Consider the following 15,854-nt stretch of genomic DNA (forward strand, 5'->3'; position numbering starts at 1 on the left):
CCTACCTAACAAGCATCAACATGATGGCTTCCCAAGCACTGAACAGGCGAGACTGCAGCTGCTGGAAGAGGTGCTGTGAACTGAATAAAATCAGGAGGTGAATTTGCGGGAGAAGCAGCCCACATTTACATAATGGTCTGAGGGCTGAGATGCATCGCCCTTCCCTCGGCTGCCTCTCTTTCCCAACCTCGGCGAGAAACTGCCCCACGGCATCACCACTGAGGCGCACACCTGAACACACACTAGTCACCCTAGTTTGGAGTGGGCTGGGGAGTCAGCATGGTGGGGGGACAGTGACATCTCCAAGGTCAAAGTCCGCAGAACGCAGGCCAACGCCAGCATCGAGAGGCCATCAAGCATCCTCCCAGGTGATGATGAATAAATTCAGTAGGAGGTGGAGGGCAGGGCAGGGGGCAGGTCTCCCCAAGGGTGCAGAGGAGAACGGCTCGGGGAAGAGAGAAACCCAAAGAAAGCTTCGTGGGAATCCACTGGCAGGAGGTGTGATGAGAGGCCAGAAGCACAGAAGAAGGGGAAGGTGAACAACCAAGGGGACCAGAGGCAGAGGCAGAAGAACCAGGCACATCTGCTTCAGGAAGGGGACCAAGAGAGGGAATTCTTTGCCAGACAAAACCCGAAGGAGGGAGCGTCTTGTCCTGATTTTGCTCTCTCCATCCCACCGACCCTCTGCTTTTAAGAGCCAGCACTGACCACATGTGCCACGATTCTTCCATCATTTTCCAGGACCAACCAGCCACAGGCTTACTTACTTCAGGGTTAACGAGCGAGGCTGAGAAACCCATCTCCTCTCAGAAGCACCCGATCCCAACACCTGAGTTTGTCAACGTGAAAAGTACCCACACTTTGTGGATTTGACTCAAAATCCGCCAGAGAGTATCATCTTTTCTCAACACCCACAGTATCCAGGGGGGAAAGAAATCACGCCCAGAAATTTCTATCTGCCTTTCTCTCTCTTCAACAAGGTACAGGTGACTAATGTCCGCAGCAGCGGGGGAAGGTTTTCAGGTCGAAAGGATAACAGGCAGAGTGCGGAGATGAGCTACAGCTGTAGGGCTGGGGTGCGGGCCTGCCGGGCAAACTCAGAGAAACTGGTCTGGGCGGTGTGGGGTGGTCCCGATTACTACGGCAGTGCCCACACCATGTGCCAGGGATGGAGGCATGTCCCGGGGCAGGGTTTGTTCCTTGAAAGACTGTTGAACCACGTCCAGCCGTTCATCAGCACGAGGGGACTGGAAGCAGAGCTGAGTTTGCACCCACTGGGCACATCATTAACAGAGTTGTAAAGAGAAGCTGGTTTCCCGTTCCCAAGGGGCGCTCAGGGAGCTGGAGGGCGGGGTGGGAGGGAGGCAGTCAGGGTGGAACCCTGCACAACCATATTTCAAGCTCTTGGCATAAGTTTCGGTGGGAGGCAGCTCCCACTGCCTCCCTATGGAAACAGTGAAAGATGCCCACCGGGTTGAACACAGCAAGAAGTGTTAACTCAGAGAGTTCTGCCCACAGGGTTTAAAAGAACAAGTCCTCCAGTCTCAGCGGGAAAACGAAGCATCCCACTCAGCAGGATGCAATGAATAGACACCATATGCCCTTGGTCAAGATGGAATGGTTAGATCTGCATTCCTTGTCACCCCAGGAGACTTCTTTTCCGTATCACCCGCATCTCCAACACACGGGAACACCCAGTTCACACTCTTTTCAGTAAGGTTCCAACATCGTTCAATCTCCTACATCCAAGATGATGCTCTGGTTTGACTCAGAAAACCGAATGCAGTAAGAGCCTGCACCGAGGCGCCCACCTGCCTTGAAAACTACACCCTGGACCCCTACCCAGGCTTACGGAATGTGTACAATTCTTAGACTCAGACTCACGGACTCCACCACTCCCTACTCTGCCCTGCAAATCCCCCTACCAACCAAAGCATGCGTTCCCGGTTCTGAGGAAATGGAGAAGAGGGAACAGAGGCTCCGATTTATTGCTTGTCAAAGAGGCAAGGGGTGCTCAGTTGACTTAAAAGAGTCAAGAGAGAGACAGAGACACAGAGACTCGGGGAGGGGGGGATGCCAAGAGGACAGGGAAGCCTGGAAAGAGGGGTGAGGCCGCCGGGAGTCTGGGGCCAGGCCCCGGGCGGCCGCGCTCACCTGTGGATGTTCATCTCCCGAGGAGGGCGGTGGGCCTTGTCGTACGAGACCTTGGCGAAGACGCCGGCCACGATGACGAAGGCGATCACCCCGCAGGTGATGTAGACGGTGAAGTTGGTCTTGTCCTTCTCCGGGTCGTACTTGTTCTCGGGCCCCGGCGACACCACCTTGGTGCTGGGCGTCTGCACCCACACCGGACTCTGGTAGTTGGTGCACTGGCGCTGGTCCAGCTTCTCGTGGCGCTTCTTGCAGCAGAAGCGGTAGTAGCAGGTACCGCAGCAGTACAGGTAGCCGCTCTCGCTGTTGTTGCACTCGAACTCCTTATCGTACTGGCCGCTCACGTCGTAGTAGCCCCAGCACGTCTCGTAGGTGACGGGCGCGCTGGCCGCCGCCGCCACCGCCGCCGCGGGCTGCCCCCGCCGGCTCCCCGCCTCCGGGCCACCGGGCGCCCGGACGGTGCCGTTCAGCTCGCGGCCGCCCCGGGCCAGGGCGCCCCCGGGCCGCCGGCCCCCGACGGCCGCGGCGCCGGCGCTCAGGGTCCGGTTGGCGGCGCGGCCGCGGGCGCCCCAGGCGCCGGGCAGCAGGTCCAGGGGCTGCAGCGAGAGCAGCGGCAGCAGCAGCAGCAGCAGGAGGCGCCGCAGCGCCATGGCGGGGCCGGGCGGGAAGGCGCGGGGAGGCTTCCGCGGCAGGCCGCTCCCCGTGCCGGCCGGGCTCCGAGGGGGCCGCGCGGGCCGGGCTGGCGGCGCGGGGCGGTCAGCGGCGCCGGGGCGATGGCGCCATCGGGGCGCGTGGGGCGGCGGCGGCGGCGGCGCGCGGTGCGCACGGACCAGCCCGGCGCGGGCGGCCGGGACTCAGGCTGCGCGCCGGCTCCGCGCTCCCCACGCGGGCTCGGCGCGCCTCCCGGGCAGCCCCATCCCCCGCCGGTGGCGGCGGCGGCCCCGCGCGCGGCTCGGCTCAGGCGGGACCCGAAGCGCGGCTCCCGGTGGCGGCTGCGGCGTGGTCCCGTCCGGGCGGGTCCTGCGGGACAAGACGGGGAGATGGTCACGGGGTGGGGCGACTGGGAGGCGGGCGGCGGGAGGGGAGGGAGCGCGCAGCCCTCGAGGAGCGAGGCTGGGGCCGGGAGGGGCGCGGAGCCCGCTCCCGAGACGGGGCCCCGAGGCCCCGGGCGCACGGGCCGCCCGCTCCCCGGCCGCCAGCCCCGCGGCGCGCCCGCGCCGCCGCCGCCGCCAGCTCCCCGGGACGGAGCGGGCGGCGCCTGGGGTCGGGCGGCGAGCTGGGGAGCGCGCGGCGCCCGACCTCACTCACTCACCATGCCCGGCTGCGACTGCAGAGGCGGCGGGGCGGCGACCGGAGCGAGCGGCCAAGCCGGGAGCCGCCTGCACGAGTGCCGGAGAGTGTGCGAGAGGAGCGAGGGAGACACCCGCACACGCGGGAGCGCCGCGCGGGGAGGGGCCGGCCAGGGCCGGCGGGGGCGGCGGGGGAGGGGAGGCGAGCGGAGGGGGGCGCCGCTCACCGCCGCCCACGTCTCCACGCCCGGGCGCCCGGGGGAGGGGGGGCTCCTCTTCGCCGCTCCCCGCTCGCGGCGCCCGCAGCTCCGCGTCACCAAAGCCCAGGACACCGGTTCATCAACGCGGCCAACAGGGGCCCGGGAGCCGGCCTTTGGCGGGGCCAGGCCCCCCTGCCCGGGCCCGGTCCAGCCCTCGCGGCCGCTCCCGCCCCACCCCAGTCCGTGCGTGCGGGGCCCGAGCGGGAGTTGGGGTGTCTGCGAGCCTTTGCCTCTCCCTAGTGGCGACGCTCGCAGCGGAGGGAAGCGGTCAGGCCCATTGCTACAGGTTCCTAAACTGAGACCAGGGGTCAAGTCGCTCCTCTGAAGTTACTGGGCTACCAGCGAGCAGGGACTGCGCGCTCCTCCTCTTGGGCACTCTGCTGCGCACCCAGCACACAGGCAGCCCCAGCGCGGGAGAGCACCTCATTGCCTCTTTCCGGGGACTTTCCCCAGAGCGTTCGGGAAGAGTTAGGGAAGCTCTCCTAGCCTCTGAGCCTCAGCGCTGAAATTCCCCCGCTTTAGCTGATGGGGGCGGGGGCGGGGTGGGGAGGGGGAAAAGGGGCGTTCCTGCGTGCTTACTGCTTGGGTCTGGGAAAGGAGGCCTGAGTCTAACTTTCAAAGCCATGAGGCCACCCAAGGGGGAGTTACAATCCTCATCTTTGACCTGAGGGGGTGGAGCTGGGGGCAGGAAAATGAGAACAAAAAGCGACGTCCAAAATTCTGCCAACAGTTCTGGCCCTTTGAGCAAGTGCCCAGGTACTTAGGTTGAAGGCAGGGGACAGTTCATCAGTGTGTGGGCAGTAGAGATTGTCCCCAGAGCTGTCCATTCAGTCTCACGTGTGACCCAAATCAAGGATCCCCCATGCAGGAGTGGCAGAACGCCTCTTCTCAGAATCCGGAATGGATCAATTGGAGCTGAAACCCAGATTCCAAGGCCCCCGAGGGAGACCTCGATCCTAGGATGGGAGGTTCACAAACTCCCCTGGCAGCTCCCCACTTGCTTCTCTCTCTCCATTTCCTGCCTCTTCCCCTGCACCCTCTCCCACTCCCCCAATTCTCTCTACTCAGCTGCCACCCTCTTCTTCATGATTCTGTTCAACAAGCATTTATTTTAGTTAGTGCCTACTCTCCACCCAGCACTGTGCTAAGTGCTGAGAGAAAAGCTAAATAAGACAGTCCCTTTCCTCAAGGAAGGGGAGCTTGTAAACCACTGGGGAGGCAGACAACAAATGATGAACTTATCCATGGTTATGTCCCATGACAAAGGTGGGCACCGAGTGTGCTCTGAGAGGCACCCAGATGACAGGCACCCAACCTAGCCCGGGAGGGGAAAGGTGGAATCGAAGGCAGTTTTCTCAACGAGATAAGGAGCAGAATCTCGAAGTTAATACAGCAAACAAGAGGGGAAGGACACTCCCAGCAGAGGGAGCATCATTCACAAAATCCAGAAGACAGGAGGCAGTGGGGTGTGCGAGCTGGGGAGACAGCAGCTGAGCATAAACTTGGAGGGAGTCTTCCAAATAAAGCTGGCAGAAGAGGGCTGTATCCCCTGCCAAAGAACTTGAATTTATTCTGCAGCTGATGGAGAACTATTGGTGGGTTTTACTCAAAGGGAAGTCAGTCAGGTTTACATGTTCACTGGATCTCTAAGTCAACTGGAGTAAGGAACACTGGATGGGAGAAGAGAGATATGGAAGCCTTTCGGATAATCCAGGTAAAAGAAGATGAAGGAGTGAAGTAGGTTTCTGGTAGTTGGCAGTCAAAGGGCAGGTTCAGGACAGCATTCGTGATGGTCATGTGGAAATGCCTTTTAGAGCTCTAAGTGGTGCAATTCAGCACAAGCTCAGGAGAGCAGATAAAAGTATATATCGTAACACACACACATACATTTGGGAATCATAAGTACAAATTTTTTACCTTCAGACTATGTGTAATTTTAAAGCCAATCCCTTCCTTTTCTCTTCCCTGAGCTTTCACCTCCCCATCATTATTCCAAAATTGGGAGCTTCCTAGCAATGGGTAGAAACATGCCTTCTTTGCGTAGGACTCTAACAGAATTTGATCGGTGGCATTAAGTAAGGGAAATTACTTTGGTTCCTCAGACCACCCTCACAAATATGTTCTGAACCTCTGTGCTCATAGATGGTAGCATCAACAAACTCACAGAAAATAGTAGATCTCAGAATTGAACAGGATGTTAGGGGTTATCTATTCTAACTCTTATTGAATGCAAAACACTATACATCTTATTGACACTTCGCCCTTTGTAGCTGACCAGGCTGGTTGCCCACCAACATTCATTCCCCTACTTTCTCCTTCTAGTTTCAGTACCTGAATTGTTGACGGTATGGAAGCATCTTTCTGTTGCGGATGTGACTTATTAAAAAGTGCCTAAGAATCATCTTTTTCAACACCTATACATACAACTTCAGAGCGCTCGTAGGCTCAGGAGACAGTGACCCAATCCCTGGCTCTAGAAGACGGATCCCAATGGCATTGAGCCAATCATAATAATCCCATTGCCCTTGCCAGATTAGTTAAGAATGGATATGTGATCCAGCTCTGGCCAATGCTAAGTGCGGGAACTGTTGGGAGATTCTGGGGAAATTTTCCTTGCTCTTCTTTTTTAAGTGTTGTTTCCGTGGAGGTTATGACCATGGGGGGCTGAGGGGGTGAGGCAGGGGGGACAGAAACCAGTCATTAGTTGAAATTGATATTCAGTTTGATAGTCATCAGTGCTGCACAAGAAATATCTCTGCCCTTCCAGGCAGACTGTAGAATTGCAATTCCTGGCCCATTAGTGAGCAGGAGGGGAGAGTGACTTAGTACTACTGGTCAAAAATCCTGAGCAAAAATGGTGCATGTCATTTCTGAACCAGAGCATCCAGTTGCCGCTTTAAGACATGGGAGAGCTCTCGTTTTCTCCTGCCATGGTGACCAGCGATGCTCCAGGTGGGAGTGGCTTTGTCAGCCTGGAAGCGATGTCAGTGAGGAGGCCCCACCATGGACACGTAGCCTGAGTAAAACTGAACTCTTCTTAAAGCCACTGGGATTGGGTCTATTATTGCAGCGTATCTTAACCCATCCTGACTGATACACTGAGGATGACAGAAGGAACATCATGAAGCCATTCAGGGAACTTTGCCCTAGGCTCTCATAACTCCGATCTTCCAATAACGTAAGAGAATTAAGTTTCTTATGTCAAAGCCTCTTTGAATCCAGAGCTTTTCTTACGTGCAGCCAAAGGCATCCTATGGATATAGCATGTATTTTCTGTCTCCATTCTGACTTAGGGTTTCCACCTAGCTATGGTAGACAGATGATGGCCACTCCTTTTCACAAGGGGTGGCGTCTGTCTGTCTTCCCTTTGAGGCTAGGCCAGCCTTTCGACTTGCTTTGCCTGATGGCACGTGGCAGAAGTGATGCCCAGCCAGTCTGAGTCTAGCCATTAAGAGGCCTGGCGCCGTCTTCCTTTGCATTCTTGAGATCGAGCTGCCACGTAAGAGGCGTGGGCTGCCTGTTATACTCTGTGAGGAGGAGCGAGACCACCATGACATGGAGAAAGACCCTGGGAGACAAGATGCCACCTTTGGCATTTGATTCCCAGTTGAGCCCCCAGCGGAACGCAGCAAAGGATGGGACCCAAGTGAAGCCAGAAGAGGAATCATCCGTCTCGGCCCCAGACAACCCACCGAATCATGAGAAGTGACAGACTGATGGTGTTGTAGGTGTTTGAAACCATTCAGTATTGTGATGGTTTACTACAACACAACAGACAGCTAAGTCCATCCACAGAGCACAGCACAGACGCTGAACAGAAATGTATTGGGTGCAACTTCCAGCCACTAGATGTCCGAAGCTATTCTTCATGAGCTGCTGTATGAATTTGCCAGGGCTGCCATCACAAAGTACCACAAACCAGGTGGCTTGCAGAATAGAAAATGATTGTCTCGCAATTCTGGAAGCTGGAAGTCTGAAATCAAGGTGTTGGCAGGGTTGATTCCTTCTGAGTACAGGATCTTCTCTAAGTGTCTCTCCTTGGCTTGTAGATAGCTGTCATTATGTACACATGATGTTCTACTTGTATGCATGTTGGTCTCCATGTTCCCCTCTTTTTATAAGGACATGAGTCATATTGGATTAGGGCCCACTCTGATCACTTCATTTTAATTTTATTACCTCTTTCTCCAAATAAGGTCACATTCTGAGGCCCTGGAGGTGAGGACTTTAGCATATGAATTTGGGGGGTGGGAGAGGGGAGGCACAATTCAACCCATACACCTACTGCATGGAAGGGTGATGTGCTCTGTACAAAACATGATGAAAACGTGTGCAGATGAAGAAGAAAGGAAGAGAGGTCACGTTTGCCATCTTTTATTAGAGAATTGCAGTTTAGGTCACACTGGAAATGAGTAACTCTTTTTTTATACCCTTTTCAAGACTGAAGCAATTGCTCAAGAGAAAGAAAAGAGATTCCAAATAGGCAGCACAGGAAAGGGACTGCCTTCCCCTGGCATTCCCCACCTAGAGATGGAGTTAAGGAAGTTTGCATCCCGTCTAATTAGAACTCTAGAATTGTGGCATTTCAGAATTTGCAAGAATTCATATCCTCTAGACACTTTCTTCTAAGCAGACCTCTGGTTAGCCAGACAAGTGAGGGCAAAAATGACCTCAAATTATCCCTGTGCCTAGCCTGGCCCAAGGTTAACTCACTTCTGCATTCACTTATTCATTCTTTATCATTTATTCTACCAATTAGCCCTTCAATAAATATTTAATGAGCACCCACTATGTGCTAGTCCAAAATACAAACAAATAAATTATGCTTTCTGACTTGAAATCTGGAATCCTACATAGGGCCTCATAGAAGTGCCTTCCCTCTACCACATACCAGATGTGATCGACTAAATGTGTCCCCCCAGAATTCATATGTTGAAGCTCTAACACCATCCCCATGCCGTGTGAGGACACAGCAGGAAGGCAGCTGTCTGCAACCCAAGGAGAGAGCCCTCACCAGGCACCAACTCTGCTGGCACCTTGATTTGGATCTCCACTCTCCCGAAAGGGGAGAAATAAATTCCTGTTGTTTCAGCCGCCCAGTTTTCGGTATCTTGTCATGGCAGCTGGAGCTAGGACACCAGAGATTGAGAGGCAAAAATAAAAAGGTTTGAGAAGACTTCAGAAATGTTTTTCCCCCGAGCTGAGTGTCCAGCAGTTCCCTAGGACACAGACTCTTTTAGTTAGGTCGTGAGCTACACTACCAGGAGGATGCCTTAGCAGATTCAAAGCACCTTGGAGACATGCTGGAAACACAACTGAAGAGTCTAATGTGTGGGCCACATGTGAGCTCAACATCTTAACAGCTTCTTGAGAAGCTCTCCTTAAGGGGCTGCTTTCCTACTGTGATCATCTAGGGCTATCAAATGTGGTTTTCTCCACGTTTGTTGTGACATTATTAGCAAAGACAGGTGAAGATGCATGCACTTTTATACTTTTAAGCCCAAGACGTAGAACCCTACTGTTAGAATTGGTCTAGCTATTGTGACTGTCTTAAGAATAAGGTCACATTACAACACTAAATGATTGAGAGTTTGGGGCTTTCCCCCCTTTTAATGTAGGTAAAGCTCTTCTGTATCCCCAAGCATGTACTGAGTCACAGAGTAGCTCATTTTAGTTGTGTGTTTCCTGGGTAAACTTGTACCGAATCATTCTCAAAGGACACGTTTAGCTGGATCTATGGAATGTGATTTATCTACATAGCATTGCATCCAGTCACTCCTTATGGTAGGACAGGCTGTAACAGTGTTCTCTGCTATGATGCCCTCCTCCTGTGCCCAGAGCAGACATCACTAATCAATTAACGAACCCTTTCCTGCTGAGACCAGGCATAGCCTCAGAAAGCCCTTCCACACACAAAGCTCCAAATGGCCAGCAGAGATTAACTATAGCTGGAATTAGTACGAGAAATAAATCCTATTTGCCTAATAGCTCAGTGAGAGGCGACAGTCATAGTGGTTCAAGCATAGTTGTTACTTTATGTAGATGTGGTTTTAGAATTCTTTTCCAATTATACAGCGTTATTGCCCCAAACAGAAACATTTATGAAAGGAACGGGGTGAGAGGGTGAGGGACACCAACGTCATTGGTCATTATGTGCTTTTTACTGAAAGACGTCACTGATTTACAGCTAGAAGAAATGCACACCGGGGTTAGCACTTCCCGAGGAAAGTGATAATGAAGTGTTTGCCAAACGAATGCCAAAGATAATCATCATACAGCCTCTCTCAGATATTCATGTGCAGATTCTGTGCATTGCTATTCCATTTTCTCTTCGGTTGTAATTTATTGATATTTTATTCCAAACCACCAGGGATTAACATACAAAAATATATTTCCCTATAAAACTAGGAAGCCTGTTACGAGCGCATTAGACATAGATGGCATAGGGTTCGTATCAACCTGTGTTCTGTGTCAGTACAAACTGTTTTTCATACTTCTGCGTCCTACCTTTAGATCATGCCTTTTGTGTCTATTGTGTCACATGGGTTACCTTGAATTCTGTTTCCGACTTCCAGGAAGTTAAACCTGCCATAGGCAGTAGTGCCTTCAGTAGAATAGGTACATGTGATTTAAAACAACCCGCTAAAAATGGTTGGGGTAGCTTTTTCCTTTAAAGGGGAAAAAAAATTGAATTCACTAATTGGATCTAACCCACTGATCTAATCCAATTGACTGGGCACAAATTGGTCATTAATATAGACAAATGAATAAACAGCAATTCTTGATTCTGTTTCAGAATGTAGACACTATCTGGATGGACCATCTGTTGGGTGAGTGCCAAGCTAAGGGTGAATCACTGAAGAGACGGATGCCATCATTAAAATAACTGAGGTAACTGGGCTGAAAGGACCAATTTTGTTGTTGTTAACTCCCATCAATTTTCAAAATTACTAGTTTGATCCTGGAATGACTTCTGTGGACAGAGGTCCATTCTGACATGCTCAGTCTTGATCAAGACATTGAATAACCCCATCTTCAGACATAACCAGTGTGCAGATAGGTCCTGCAGGAGCCAGGAAGCAATTAAAGGAGGGAGGGCTGGCCTGAAGATGCTCGGCGAAGGAACTTCTGGAGATAGTTGGCCAGAGAGCCTGAGAACTATTTCTTGACCTTGGCTTGAGGGTCTGATTTTCCAACTTATTTTTCAAGTCCTGGCTCAGCCCCTGATGGTGCCTGTTCGATTTTACCTTCATATCCCAGCTCCCAGCCCCAACTCTATCTCCTAGAAGCCCAAGCTTGGGGAGTGGAGATGAACTCCTTCCAAATTTTTCTATCCGAGGAGTCACCAGGTGCTGAAGGACAAGGCCATGGTGGCACTGGTGTGGTGACAGAGATAGCTCCTGGGTTGTAGACACTACAGATCAAAAGAGAGAAATGGGGCCAGGGTTATCCTGAGACAGACAACATTGGAGTTGTGTTCAGGCCTTTCAGAACGTCCACAAGCTCAGTGGAATCACACGGGAGGAGTGAAGCAGAGGGTTCATTTAGAACCGGCCAGTCGGTCCAGAGAGGTTACACCAGAGAGGGAGGTCACAGCAGGGCAGTGAATTAAACCCAGCAGACCTGGAAGACCTCAGAGCAGGAAGCATGATGAGTCGGGGTCCATCTAGCAGTTAGGAAGAAGGACGTGCATGAGAACCGACAGGAAGGGCAAGACATTGCCACCGGGTCTAATCACAGTGACGGGTGCCCTAGCCAACAAGTGGCTTCCAAGCTTTCAGCAAGAGCAACTATCGACTCCGAAGAACGGGCTCGCCGGGGCTTGCAGGGGGAAATAGCTAGAGGTGAAAGTGATGCGTGGGATGGATCCCACCAGGCCAAGGGTGACCACAGGCTGTGCCCACTTGGCCTCCATGAGCCCGTTTAGGTAACCACACTCAATTTCCTGCATCACTTCCACCACAGCCCCTCTCCCAGCAACGGATTTCATAAATATGCACAACGTGCTGGTTGCACAGTGTTCATGATTGAAACTATCTAATTGGCCATTCTGTTTATTCCTTTTCATTTTACCCTGCTTCTCATTCTTTCAGTTCAGTATCTTCTCAGGTTTTTATTTTCCATCAATACGTTCCCATTTCTGCCTATAACCCCCCAAGGTAATTTTTAACACATTTAATTTCAGGATACGCCAGTCCCTCTGAGAGATAATATATTCCAGGAGAAGAAAGAATATTTGGCAAAGAACTTGGGAATTTGGTCTTGATTCTCATCTTCAAATTGCTTATTGTCCTATCTCTGAATTTCCTGGTTTTTTACTCTATCACCTTTATAGAGATGGCACAGTGTAGGACAGTGGTTCTCAACCTGGGGGTGATGGGGAACCTCTTGAAATTATAGCAAAATTGTGTGTGCCTGCGTGCATGCATGCTATTTTTAGGAGACATTTCATCAGACAATCAAATGAATTCAGACCCCAGAAGAAAAAATGAAAACATTACGAAAGGACGAAAACTCTAAGAACTGAGTTCAGAAGACCTAAATTCCAGTCCTTGGGTTACTTTTTACTAGTTCGGTGACTAGTATGTGACCTCCTGGGGCAGAGTTTCTTTTGCTGTAAAATAGAGAAGGTAATTCTGGCCTTTCATACAACACAGGATTAAATGAGACCACGGATGGTAAAGTATCGGAAACGCAGAAGTTCAATAAAAGCGTTCATTTTTCTCACGCTGCCAAATCTCCCAGTTATGCAAAAACATAAGGGCTGGATCAAAAGTCAAACCCAACCAGTTCTGGCAGCGAGGAACGTGCTGTTTTCAAAGCACACCCCTGTCCTCTAATGATATTTCAGTCTTCCCGAATTCCTCACTAGCTTTGTGCGTGGTTGCATGGGGAAGAGAAGCATCGTGGCAGTTATCCAGTTTATTCAATCAATTATCTGGGTATTTGAACTAATGTGATTATATATTCTTGCTACACTATTTGTTTCTGGACCCTACTCTCCCTTTTGGTATATAAACATGCCTGAGGACACAGCCCCTGTGCGGACAGCTGCCCTTGAAGAACAACTCTTTTAAGAAGTTTCTGAAATTAGCTCTGTGTGGCAGTTGACTGTGTGATCAGCTCCAGCGACAGCCAGCTAGGAGTAAAGGATGGAAGGGTTTCAACGTTTTCCCTCCAACAGAGAAGGGCTTTGACCTAAGTGGGGGCCCTGGACAATTTTGGAATCTGAGACCACAGTGATGCCAGCTGGCAAATTAAACAAGGAGTGAGATCAAAGGAGGCCACAGTGAGGACCTGGAGGGACAAGGTGACACTTTATTACCAAGAGAGTAACACCTTTTAATTGGTGAACACAACAAAGGAAGAGGTGGCAGCCCCAGCTCGCTTCTGATTCGCTCACGCACCGAATGGGGTTTGAGACAACAAAATCCTTTCCTCGCTTCATTTAGAAGTTGTGATATTGATTAGGAAACAAAAGGCCATGCAGGAGACAACATGTGAAACAGAAGGCAGCTTCTAACTGATAAAGACTGAATTTATTAGAAAGTACCCTGAAAGCCAGACATAATGAAATGAAAATAACTTTATTAATTCAGCATTAAGAGGAAAATGTTATTCAGGAAAAGAACACACTTTGTAGGGGGCAGCAGGGGAGACACATGGGTTTACGAGGATTGTTTAATTTTGAATAATGCATATGTCAACTCCATGGATCCTTCCCCAAATTTGCTTCTTTCCTTCTATGGCTCAGTCATCCTACTCTGTCAACAAGCCTAGAACAAACACATTGGAATGCTGAAAATATTGCTTTCACTTCCAAAGGAGACTACCTGAAAGTACAGGCATTTAGAACAGCATTAAATTGAAAAACCACAGCTTGCAACAGCCATAATTTTTTACAACGTAAGCATGGCTGTGAAGGTGATTGTGAAGCTTCTGGGCTGGGATGGCAATTGTAAGGGTTTTTCTTTTCAGTCTGGACTCCCTTTCACACTGTAGTGGACGCTGATGGTTCCAAGCAGCGATACTAATACTTTATTGTTAACAGAGGTCCAACCTCTATTGAGATATCTTTAGTTTTTTCCCTAATGTCCTTTTTTCTGTTCCAGGACCCCATCTAGGATATCACGTTACATTTAGCCATCACGTCTCCTTAGGCCCCTCTGGTCTGTGACACTTTCTCAGACATTTCTTGTTCTTGATGACTTTGACAGATTGGGGGAGTATGGGTCAGGTATTCTGTAGAATGTCCTTCCACTTGGGTTTCTCTGATGGTATTTCTCATGGGTAGACTGGAGTTATGGGTTTGAGGCAGGGAGGTCACCGAGGTGAAGTATCATTCTCATCATATCAAGGATACAAGCTATTAATGTGATTTAACCATAATGACGTTGACCTCGATAACCGCTGCGGAGGCAGTGTTTTGTCAGATTTCTCCACTATAAAGTTATGCATACCGTACTCTTTGGAAGGAAGTCACCAAGCACAGGTCACATGTAAGGAGTGGAAATTTACTCTCCACCTCCATGAAGCGGGTGCACAAAACCTCAATTATTCGGAATTCTTCTGCACAAGAGATTTGTCTTTTCTCTTCCACTTACGTATATATTCAATCATTTATTTACATCAGTATGGACTCATGGATACTTATACTTTGGGCTATAATCCGACACTATGTCATTCATTTTCTTGTTCAAGTTGCCCCAGCTTTGCCCGTCACGAGCTCTTTCAGTTGGTTCTTGTGTCCATTTGGCACACACGCCGCCATTGGGGTTTTAGGTTGTTTGTTTTTGAACAAACTGCTTTACTTTTCAGCACTGTAAGAACTTCTTACAAAGTTATACATTTCCTGCCCCAACCATTGACTCAGTCATTTCTACAAAGAGACCTGGTCCTTCTTCTTGTAGAATGGTATTTCTTCTCTTTATTGTTTTTTAAAAGTATCCACTTATACCACTTTCTGCCAATCCTTCCCTTGTCCCCCTAACTTCAGGAATCCAATTCTTTCCCCCTGATTTTTTTACTATTCTTTTTAGTGCCTTCAAAAATCTGCCTTACAGATACCTCTAAGATTGAACATTTTCATCACATTTGGAGCCCCTCTCTCTAATCTCTCACTCTTCTGTCATCTTTCTACTGAACATCACGGGTTCCCCTCCCTGGCACCTATAGCGCGTCAGCCGCAAGCTGGAAGGAAAGGAATCGAGAGGAATACTAAGAGAGGGAGTGAGCTCAAGCTACCTCCTTGGTGGCACATTATTTTTAATTAATGCTGCTGCCATTTCCTCACTCTCCCAGCCAAGTTAATGCAACAAGAATTGTGTTGGCATCTGCAGCAGCAAATGGAGAGGAACAGCAGTTTCAAAGGAGGGGGTGACCGCCCCCCGCCCCCAATCTGGGTACACTTTGCAGTAGGGCACAGTTCACACGCAGATTGCCAGAACTCGGCGAGGCTACTGGTTGGAACTCAGTGGTTCCGGAAACACATGTCCTCCGTGACTGGCAGCGATGCCCGCTCCCCATCATGCTGAGACACTTTGAAGAAGGCTCTTTGCCAAGGTGTTCCCTGCAGTCACACGGGGGGCCAGCTTACGGGGAGCATAGGGGGCAAGAAATTAGCACCCAAACACCTTGCCATTCACGTCCAGGAAACACAGGGATCACAGCGAGAGCCGGGTCCTCTGTCTTCACTTCAGCCCAGTCGTCCCTTCCTTGCTCCCACTCTTCAGATCACCACCCCTAAGAAAGCTGATGATTTCCTTTACCTGTGGCTCAACAAACTGTTCTTGAGGGCCAGTGCAGCCCAGTGCCCGTGGTTCATGCTAGAGATGCAAAGGGATTCAGGATACGGTCCCGGTCCAGTGCAGACAAGATTAGCCTGTGAACAGATCACATCAGACAGTGCATTATCTCTAGTATATATACCAACATCCACATATTATGTTATATACAGAGATTCTGTGCCTGTTATCCATTTTTTTAAATTTTCCAAAAAATTACTAAGCTTATTGTTTTTTATCTTTAAATTTCTCCTGGGCATATATCTGGAGAAAACCGTAATTTGAAAAGATACATGCACCCCAATATTCATTGCAGCACTATTCACAATAGCCAAGACATGGAAGCAACTTAAATGTCCATCAACGGATGA

At 50.4% G+C, this 15,854-nt stretch overlaps 2 protein-coding genes across 9 annotated transcripts in view; both read right to left on the reverse strand.

Annotated features, from left to right (window-relative positions):
• SHISA6 (shisa family member 6) overlaps positions 1–3,145 on the reverse strand; it is a 243,666-nt gene extending 240,521 nt beyond the window's left edge. For all 3 annotated transcript variants that reach the window (XM_019944134.3, XM_019944133.3, XM_019944132.3), the window contains exon 1: positions 2,155–3,145. In XM_019944134.3, coding sequence (XP_019799693.1) covers positions 2,155–2,801 — 647 coding nt within the window. In that variant the 5' untranslated portion in view covers positions 2,802–3,145. The remainder of the gene's footprint in view (positions 1–2,154) is intronic.
• Positions 3,146–13,268: 10,123 nt separating this feature from the next.
• Positions 13,269–15,854, reverse strand: part of ADPRM (ADP-ribose/CDP-alcohol diphosphatase, manganese dependent) — a 381,091-nt gene continuing 378,505 nt past the window's right edge. For 5 of the 6 annotated variants that reach the window (XR_012328492.1, XR_012328489.1, XR_012328490.1 and 2 more), the window contains one exon: positions 13,269–15,581. The gene's annotated coding sequence lies outside the window, so the exon portion shown is untranslated. The remainder of the gene's footprint in view (positions 15,582–15,854) is intronic. The other variant, XR_012328493.1, reaches the window with a different exon arrangement.

This window comes from Tursiops truncatus, chromosome 20, assembly GCF_011762595.2.
Source record: "Tursiops truncatus isolate mTurTru1 chromosome 20, mTurTru1.mat.Y, whole genome shotgun sequence".
Taxonomy (NCBI): domain Eukaryota; kingdom Metazoa; phylum Chordata; class Mammalia; order Artiodactyla; family Delphinidae; genus Tursiops; species Tursiops truncatus.